The sequence below is a fragment of the Nerophis ophidion genome, linkage group LG02 (genome assembly GCF_033978795.1).
Source record: "Nerophis ophidion isolate RoL-2023_Sa linkage group LG02, RoL_Noph_v1.0, whole genome shotgun sequence".
NCBI lineage: Eukaryota > Metazoa > Chordata > Actinopteri > Syngnathiformes > Syngnathidae > Nerophis > Nerophis ophidion.
In genome coordinates, this window is record NC_084612.1 from 79,015,992 (window position 1) to 79,026,401 (window position 10,410).

At 43.3% G+C, this 10,410-nt stretch overlaps 1 protein-coding gene across 2 annotated transcripts; it reads right to left on the reverse strand.

Annotated features, from left to right (window-relative positions):
- Window positions 1-395: 395 nt before the first annotated feature.
- Window positions 396-9,178, reverse strand: LOC133535277 (uncharacterized). Of its 2 annotated transcripts, XM_061874959.1 has the most exons (4): window positions 8,152-9,178; window positions 7,855-8,058; window positions 1,545-1,620; window positions 396-1,401 (listed from the first exon to the last, which is right to left on the reverse strand). In XM_061874959.1, the coding sequence occupies exons 1-4, from the start codon at window positions 8,483-8,485 to the stop codon at window positions 1,350-1,352; spliced, it is 666 nt and encodes a 221-aa protein (XP_061730943.1). In that variant the 5' UTR covers window positions 8,486-9,178; the 3' UTR covers window positions 396-1,349. The 2 variants fall into 2 exon arrangements, with proteins under 2 accessions (XP_061730943.1, XP_061730951.1); XM_061874967.1 differs by lacking the exon at window positions 1,545-1,620.
- Between the last annotated feature and the right edge of the window lie 1,232 nt (window positions 9,179-10,410).

Genomic DNA, 10,410 nt, shown 5'->3' on the forward strand with positions numbered 1-10,410 from the left:
TGTATGTGTTGATGTACCTCTCACTCAATATATCATCATGTATGTGTTGATGTACCTCCGACTCAATATATCATCATGTATGTGTTGATGTACCTCTCACTCAATATATCATCATGTATGTGTTGATGTACCTCTCACTCAATATATCATCATGTATGTGTTGATGTACCCCGCTCTTCCACTGACATTTCATGTTCACATGTTGCAACTCACAATACTTCAGAAGCAAAACAAATACAGACTGTTATTAGTATTGTACTAACTTCTTTATTTTTCATTTTTACAATGTTTACTTTTCATGTCCCATGCAAGATTTGCACGTATACTTACCTTACACACACACACACACACACACACACACACACACACACACACACACACACACACACACACACACACACACACACACACACACACGACTCGAGCACATTTCCTTAGAAGGTTGCATATTCAAGAAATAAAAGAATCAGTAGCCCTATTTTTTTGAAATGTACAATGTACACTAAATGTATGCTGAAAAGAGATATAAACGCCACACAGTCACGGGGGGAACATGTACATCAGTTATTGTTGTACTGACTAGTGCATTATGTTCATTTATTGGCTGTTAATGGGAGCTGAAAATCCCGTCAATATTAAGATTCTCTCCAAATGAAGTTTATACATTGTAAAAAAGTTAATACATTAAATACAAGTCGCTAGATTGTCAGATTAGTCCAAAAAAAGGACATCTATGATACCAAAGAAAGCAAAACAATTGCAATCAAAGTCATCTTTTATTTGTTGTGGTCGTGTTTTTCTTTGATTTGGTCTGAATGGACAACGAGTACAACATTCCCACATTTGAAACTGCACTTGATTTATTTTTGGGCAGGAAAGCGATGCTGGATGCTTCTCTGGATAATCCCAGCAGATGTGGACTCGCCTTTTCTAATCCCCCCCCCCGCTCTGATCCCTACCATCTGCTGGGACCACACCCACATCTGTTTTTGTCCCGCCTCCATCATGCTTAGCAATAGATTTAAATGGGTGTAATCTTGATTTTTTAATTATATTTTCATGGTGCATAGCATCTTTTATAATATCCACTGAGGTTGTTTGTGACCATGTGTGTTGCTATTTGTCTTCTTTTTTGTGCATTATGACTAGGGAAGGTCGTTTGTATTATATAATATCAATAAAAGCTGTGCACGCAGCAGGTAATAAAAGGTCATTGATTTGATGTAATCACTTTGCCCGCAAGCATTGTAGAGGTGGTTCTCTAGTGTTTCCACGGATACCAGGTGAGAGGAGTCAGGTGTGCTGTTGGACAGAGTTTTAATCAGCACACGATGAAATGCACCATCTTCTCAGACGTCTCTTTCCAGTTCCTCCCACACTTCTCTCCTCGTTGGCCACTCACTGTCAAAGACAACAGCTGATTAGATGAACACCTACCACCTGTGGAATCTAATCACCTGCCAGCTGTGTCTCTCTGTCCCACACATGCCCCGCCCCCTAGTCAATGATGCTCCGCCCTCAACACCATCGACTGAGACTGTCACCTTTTGTTCCTGCAGCACGCCGACCACACCTTCACTCCACAGTCATGTTCACATTTTAAAATGAATCCACCTTTTCCTGCGGGCCAAATTCATCACTCAGTTAATTTAGTAGTTTGAACACCTCTGCTTTGGATATTTGGACTTTGATTGATTGATTGATTCTTTTATTAGTAGATTGCACGGTTCAGTACATAGTTTGTACATTTGACCACTAAATGCTAACTCTAGAAATAAAAAAATGTGTGTAGTTGTGGAGATTGTGATTCCCTCACTAATTATGTGCGGTGTGGAAGTCAAATGTCAACACTGAGCTTTGGAATCAGGGAGCAAGAAAATGTCTCCGATCTCTCCCCAGCTTGTACGTAGGTCACATGATGCACATTTTATTTATAGCATGTCACTAAAAATAAGGTGCTCTCTCTTTTTGACTTACACATCACCACTTGCCATTTTTGATGATCCCTCTCTTCACAGCCGCCGCTTTGTAAATCACACCTTTTTATTCCCCAGCCCAGAAGACGGATGTGTCATGAGGACACTTCGAGGCTGCATGGAGCAAAGTTGACAACTTCTTGGCAAGAACGTCTTTCAAGGTAGGAAAGAAAAGAGCAGCCGACTGATACATTTTAACTCAAGTACACTGGAAGATTTTACTGCCCGTTTCTTGCCTCCATTCTTATCCACTGCGACCTCAAAGTTCAGATGTTCTCCAGCCTTCTTCTGCTGTCCATCACAGCAAGCACACTATTGCTCTTGAAGGGAACGAGCGGCACAAAATGTCACACACCATATTAGACCACGTTCTCGCCGCCCTTGAAGTATGCACTTGGACTTCCTGCTCTAGTTCAAACTTAAAGATGACAACCTACCTTTGCTGCGGTTTGCTTAACACACTTAGCACACTGGTCAGACTAAACACACTTAGCACACTGGTGAGACTAAACACACTTAGCACACTAGTCAGACTAAACACACTTAGCACACTAGTCAGACTAAACACACTTAGCACACTAGTCAGACTAAACACACTTAGCACACTGGTCAGACTAAACACACTTAGCACACTAGTGAGACTAAACACACTTAGCACACTGGTGAGACACTTAGCACACTGGTCAGACTAAACACACTTAGCACACTAGTCAGACTAAACACACTTAGCACACTAGTCAGACTAAACACACTTAGCACACTAGTCAGACTAAACACACTTAGCACACTAGTCAGACTAAACACACTTAGCACACTAGTCAGACTAAACACACTTAGCACACTGGTCAGACTAAACACACTTAGCACACTGGTGAGACACTTAGCACACTGGTGAGACACTTAGCACACTGGTCAGACTAAACACACTTAGCACACTAGTCAGACTAAACACACTTAGCACACTAGTCAGACTAAACACACTTAGCACACTAGTCAGACTAAACACACTTAGCACACTAGTCAGACTAAACACACTTAGCACACTGGTCAGACTAAACACACTTAGCACACTAGTGAGACCAAACACACTTAGCACACTGGTGAGACACTTAGCACACTGGTCAGACTAAACACACTTAGCACACTGGTCAGACCAAACACACTTAGCACACTGGTGAGACTAAACACACTTAGCACACTGGTGAGACACTTAGCACACTGGTCAGACTAAACACACTTAGCACACTGGTCAGACTAAACACACTTAGCACACTAGTCAGACTAAACACACTTAGCACACTGGTGAGACTAAACACACTTAGCACACTGGTGAGACTAAACACACTTAGCACACTGGTCAGACTAAACACACTTAGCACACTGGTGAGACTAAACACACTTAGCACACTAGTCAGACTAAACACACTTAGCACACTGGTCAGACTAAACACACTTAGCACACTGGTGAGACTAAACACACTTAGCACACTGGTCAGACTAAACACACTTAGCACACTGGTCAGACTAAACACACTTAGCACACTGGTCAGACTAAACACACTTAGCACACTGGTCAGACTAAACACACTTAGCACACTGGTCAGACTAAACACACTTAGCACACTGGTCAGACTAAACACACTTAGCACACTGTTCAGACTAAACACACTTAGCACACTAGTCAGACTAAACACACTTAGCACACTGGTCAGACTAAACACACTTAGCACACTAGTCAGACTAAACACACTTAGCACACTGGTCAGACTAAACACACTTAGCACACTGGTGAGACTAAACACACTTAGCACACTGGTCAGACTAAACACACTTAGCACACTGGTGAGACTAAACACACTTAGCACACTGGTGAGACTAAACACACTTAGCACACTGGTCAGACTAAACACACTTAGCACACTGGTCAGACTAAACACACTTAGCACACTGGTCAGACTAAACACACTTAGCACACTGGTCAGACTAAACACACTTAGCACACTGGTCAGACTAAACACACTTAGCACACTGGTCAGACTAAACACACTTAGCACACTGGTGAGACTAAACACACTTAGCACACTGGTCAGACTAAACACACTTAGCACACTGGTCAGACTAAACACACTTAGCACACTGGTCAGACTAAACACACTTAGCACACTGGTCAGACTAAACACACTTAGCACACTGGTCGGACTAAACACACTTAGCACACTGGTGAGACTAAACACACTTAGCACACTGGTGAGACTAAACACACTTAGCACACTGGTGAGACTAAACACACTTAGCACACTGGTCAGACTAAACACACTTAGCACACTGGTCAGACTAAACACACTTAGCACACTGGTCAGACTAAACACACTTAGCACACTGGTGAGACTAAACACACTTAGCACACTGGTCAGACTAAACACACTTAGCACACTGGTGAGACTAAACACACTTAGCACACTGGTGAGACTAAACACACTTAGCACACTGGTGAGACTAAACACACTTAGCACACTGGTCAGACTAAACACACTTAGCACACTAGTCAGACTAAACACACTTAGCACACTGGTCAGACTAAACACACTTAGCACACTGGTCAGACTAAACACACTTAGCACACTGGTCAGACTAAACACACTTAGCACACTGGTCAGACTAAACACACTTAGCACACTGGTCAGACTAAACACACTTAGCACACTGGTCAGACTAAACACACTTAGCACACTGGTGAGACTAAACACACTTAGCACACTGGTGAGACTAAACACACTTAGCACACTGGTCAGACTAAACACACTTAGCACACTGGTGAGACACTTAGCACACTGGTCAGACTAAACACACTTAGCACACTGGTGGGGCTAAACACACTTAGCACACTGGTCAGACTAAACACACTTAGCACACTGGTCAGACTAAACACACTTAGCACACTGGTCAGACTAAACACACTTAGCACACTGGTCAGACTAAACACACTTAGCACACTGGTCAGACTAAACACACTTAGCACACTGGTCAGACTAAACACACTTAGCACACTGGTGAGACTAAACACACTTAGCACACTAGTCAGACTAAACACACTTAGCACACTGGTCAGACTAAACACACTTAGCACACTGGTCAGACTAAACACACTTAGCACACTAGTCAGACTAAACACACTTAGCACACTGGTCAGACTAAACACACTTAGCACACTGGTCAGACTAAACACACTTAGCACACTGGTGAGACTAAACACACTTAGCACACTGGTGAGACTACACACACTTAGCACACTGGTGAGACTAAACACACTTAGCACACTGGTGAGACTAAACACACTTAGCACACTGGTGAGACTAAACACACTTAGCACCGTGGTCAGACTAAACACACTTAGCACACTGGTCAGACTAAACACACTTAGCACACTGGTCAGACTAAACACACTTAGCACACTGGTGAGACTAAACACACTTAGCACCCTGGTCAGACTAAACACACTTAGCACACTGGTCAGACTAAACACACTTAGCACACTGGTCAGACTAAACACACTTAGCACACTGGTCAGACTAAACACACTTAGCACACTGGTCAGACTAAACACACTTAGCACACTGGTGAGACTAAACACACTTAGCACACTGGTGAGACTAAACACACTTAGCACACTAGTCAGACTAATCACACTTAGCACACTGGTCAGACTAAACACACTTAACACACGGGTGAGACTAAACACACTTAGCACACTAGTCAGACTAAACACACTTAGCACACTGGTGAGACTAAACACACTTAGCACACTGGTCAGACTAAACACACTTAGCACACTGGTGAGACTAAACACACTTAGCACACTGGTGAGACTAAACACACTTAGCACACTGGTGAGACTAATCACACTTAGCACACTGGTGAGACTAATCACACTTAGCACACTGGTGAGACTAAACACACTTAGCACACTGGTCAGACTAAACACACTTAGCACACTGGTGAGACACTTAGCACACTGGTCAGACTAAACACACTTAGCACACTGGTGAGACTAAACACACTTAGCACACTGGTCAGACTAAACACACTTAGCACACTGGTCAGACTAAACACACTTAGCACACTGGTCAGACTAAACACACTTAGCACACTGGTCAGACTAAACACACTTAGCACACTGGTGAGACTAAACACACTTAGCACACTGGTGAGACTAAACACACTTAGCACACTGGTCAGACTAAACACACTTAGCACACTAGTCAGACTAAACACACTTAGCACACTAGTCAGACTAAACACACTTAGCACACTGGTGAGACTAAACACACTTAGCACACTAGTCAGACTAAACACACTTAGCACACTGGTGAGACTAAACACACTTAGCACACTAGTCAGACTAAACACACTTAGCACACTGGTCAGACTAAACACACTTAGCACACTGGTGAGACTAAACACACTTAGCACACTGGTCAGACTAAACACACTTAGCACACTGGTGAGACTAAACACACTTAGCACACTGGTCAGACTAAACACACTTAGCACACTGGTCAGACTAAACACACTTAGCACACTGGTCAGACTAAACACACTTAGCACACTGGTGAGACTAAACACACTTAGCACACTGGTCAGACTAAACACACTTAGCACACTGGTGAGACACTTAGCACACTGGTCAGACTAAACACACTTAGCACACTGGTGGGACTAAACACACTTAGCACACTGGTCAGACTAAACACACTTAGCACACTGGTCAGACTAAACACACTTAGCACACTGGTCAGACTAAACACACTTAGCACACTGGTGAGACTAAACACACTTAGCACACTGGTGAGACTAAACACACTTAGCACACTGGTGAGACTAAACACACTTAGCACACTGGTCAGACTAAACACACTTCGCACACTGGTGAGACTAAACACACTTAGCACACTGGTGAGACTAAACACACTTAGCACACTGGTGAGACTAAACACACTTAGCACACTGGTGAGACTAAACACACTTAGCACACTGGTGAGACAAAACACACTTAGCACACTGGTGAGACTAAACACACTTAGCACACTGGTCAGACTAAACACACTTAGCACACTAGTGAGACTAAACACACTTAGCACACTGGTGAGACTAAACACACTTAGCACACTAGTCAGACTAAACACACTTAGCACACTGGTGAGACTAAACACACTTAGCACACTGGTGAGACTAAACACACTTAGCACACTGGTGAGACTAAACACAGTTAGCACACTGGTCAGACTAAACACACTTAGCACACTGGTCAGACTAAACACACTTAGCACACTGGTCAGACTAAACACACTTAGCACACTGGTGAGACTAAACACACTTAGCACACTGGTGAGACTAAACACACTTAGCACACTGGTGAGACTAAACACACTTAGCACACTGGTCAGACTAAACACACTTAGCACACTGGTGAGACTAAACACACTTAGCACACTGGTCAGACTAAACACACTTAGCACACTGGTCAGACTAAACACACTTAGCACACTGGTCAGACTAAACACACTTATGACAGGAACAAAAGAGGGGAACATGAAAGAACACAAAGGACATTGTGGGATCTGAGCTCAGGATGTCATTGGGGCTTGTGCAGCCCTTTGAGACACTCGTGATTTAGGGCCATATAAATAAACTTTGATTGACTTTGATTGACTGATAGCAGACATTAAAAAAAGCAAAGAGCTCTATATACAGCTACAAAAAAACAACACAAGTACGACGACAAAAAATGAGCAATAAAAGTTAAAATATTGCAGAGATTTGATTGCTTAGACAAAATAAACAGACAATTACAACACCCACCTACACCATACACACCCACCTCTGGTCTGCTGGGGTTTGGGGGCCAAAGGCAGGAACAGACCCCACAAAGCCACCAAGAGAGTTGACTCCGTCCCAGGCTGCCCACTAGCTCTCGACCAAAGTCCGGTCTGTGCGGACGACGAAGGGGGCCATGTGAACCTCCTTCCTCCTCTGAAGTCCAAAAGAGCAACAGGGAAGCCAAAGTACTGTGAACACACCACACCTGCAGGATTTACAAGAGAAACTCTTCATGGTTTGGAGGGTAATGGACTCGGGCAGCTGGGGTGTGTTGGTGCTCACAGATGCACACCCTCACCTCTCTCTGGTCTGCTGGTCAGGTTATTTCCTGGCAGACTTAGCTTGTCTCTCAGCCGTACCCACGCCAGAGAGATTGGGAGCGTCCTTGTGGTATTGAGGTCAAATCTGGAGAGGATTTTCTCTCCTGGTGGACTCATGCGTGATGTAAATAGACGAGAGAGGATGCTAGCATGAGATCTGAGCTGCAGAAGCATCGCACCAGCTGGGATTAATAGCATGTTTGCATGCTCATCTAATGCTAGCAAAGCCGCTGGCAGCTTGTGAGTTACAACAATTACATGTTTTATTTTAAAGACCAAGTCCATTTTACAGGGAGTTTGGCCATTCCGCATTGCTGAGATTGAGATTGCATACTAGTCGACTCTCCACTTTTCTCTGGAGAACTCAAATATGTGTCTCTTCCATCCTGGCGACACACTAGTTCAACCCTTTACCGTATTTAAATTTTCCATCCATCCATCCATCCATTTTCTACCGCTTGTCCCTGGAGCCTAATTTTCCCCCCCCAAATATAAACACTATCCAGTGCTCAGCAAAATTCAGGAAGCATTCCCAGCAGGCACAAGACATTGAAACAACGTTGAGAACTTGTTGAATTAGGCTCTGAAGTTGAGCAACTTAAACATAACATGCGGACCACACCCCCCTCCCCTCCAATTTCAACCCGGACAACAATATTGTTGGCGTGCCTTCAAGGCACTGCTTTTGGCGTCCTCTACAACCTGTCGTCACGTCCACTTTTTCTCCATACAAATAGCGTACAGGTCAAGTCACATAACATATGCAGCTTATACACACACTCAAATGAATGCAAGTCATACTTGGTCAACAGCCATACAGGTCACGCTGAGGGTGGCCTTATAAACAACTTTAACACTGTTACAAATATGCGCCACACTGTGAACCCACACCAAACAAGAATGAAACGCATTTCAGGAGAACATCTGCACCGTAACACAACATAAACGCAACAGAACAAATACCCAGAACCCCTTGCAGCACTAATTCTTCCGGGACGCTACAATATACACCGCCCGCTCCCACCAAACCCTGCCCTTCCCAACCCCGCCCACCTCATTATTTTATTTTCACATTTATTAGCCTGTGGAAAAAGTTAATGTCGATATTTACTTCAGAAGGCTGCAAGTAGAAAAGAGGCATTGATTTTTATTTTTTTTTATTGTATTTAATATACCATTGATATTTTTTCGTTGTTTTGTTTTTTTTTTAAAGTAGATTTTACACTATTAATTTATATAAGCGTTGCTTGTTCCATATTCAGTGTTAAAGCAAATCAGTGTAGCAAACTGAGCAATAATTAACATTTTATTCATGCACTTCAAGGCTTGAATGTTTTATTCATTCATTATTTTATTTTCAAATTTATTATTAGCCTGTGGAAAAAGTTTGTTATGATATTTACTTCATGAGGCTGCAAATAGGAGAGGTATTCAATTTTTAGTTACATTTTATTTGATATGCCATTGATCATTTTTATTTATTGTTTTTATTTGAAACGTGATTTTTCATGTCACTAAAGTTAGATATCAATCAATCAATCAATGTTTATTTATATAGCCCCAAATCACAAATGTCTCAAAGGACTGCACAAATCATTACGACTACAACATCCTCGGAAGAACCCACAAAAGGGCAAGGAAAACTCACACCCAGTGGGCAGGGAGAATTCACATCCAGTGGGACGCCAGTGACAATGCTGACTATGAGAAACCTTGGAGAGGACCTCAGATGTGGGCAACCCCCCCCCTCTAGGGGACCGAAAGCAATGGATGTCGAGCGGGTCTAACATGATACTGTGAAAGTTCAATCCATAGTGGCTCCAAGACAGCAGTGAGAGTCCCGTCCACAGGAAACCATCTCAAGCGGATCAGCAGCGTAGAGATGTCCCCAACCGATACAGGCGAGCGGTCCATCCTGGGTCCCGACGAGCGGTCCATCCTGGGTCTCGACTCTGGACAGTCAGTACTTCATCCATGGTCATCGGACCGGACCCCCTCCACAAGGGAGGGGGGGACATAGGAGAAAGTAAGATAAGCCTTACTTGTTCAATATTCAATGCAAAACTTGTTTGGGTCCTTATTAAAAGGTTCATTTGTTCAACCTTGGCCCGCGGCTTTGTTCACTTTTGTATTTTGGCCCAGTCTGTGTTTGACTTTGACACCCCTGCTCTAAACTATCCTTTGGTGTGAAAGTAAGTAAGAATAGACTCATTGGTTTGTCTCGTCCAAGTCGGCTG

Excerpts from the sequence above, each read along its gene's own strand:
- LOC133535277 (XM_061874959.1), bottom strand. The coding sequence starts at position 8,485 with ATGCGGAATGGCCAAACTCCCTGTAAAATGGACTTGGTCTTTAAAATA. Across the intron at positions 1,621-7,854 it reads CAAACCCCAGCAGACCAGAG|GAAAAGGTGGATTCATTTTA; the intron begins GTGGGTGTGTAT and ends TTTGGCCCGCAG. Across the intron at positions 1,402-1,544 it reads GCGTGCTGCAGGAACAAAAG|TGAGTGGCCAACGAGGAGAG; the intron begins GTGACAGTCTCA and ends TGTCTTTGACAG.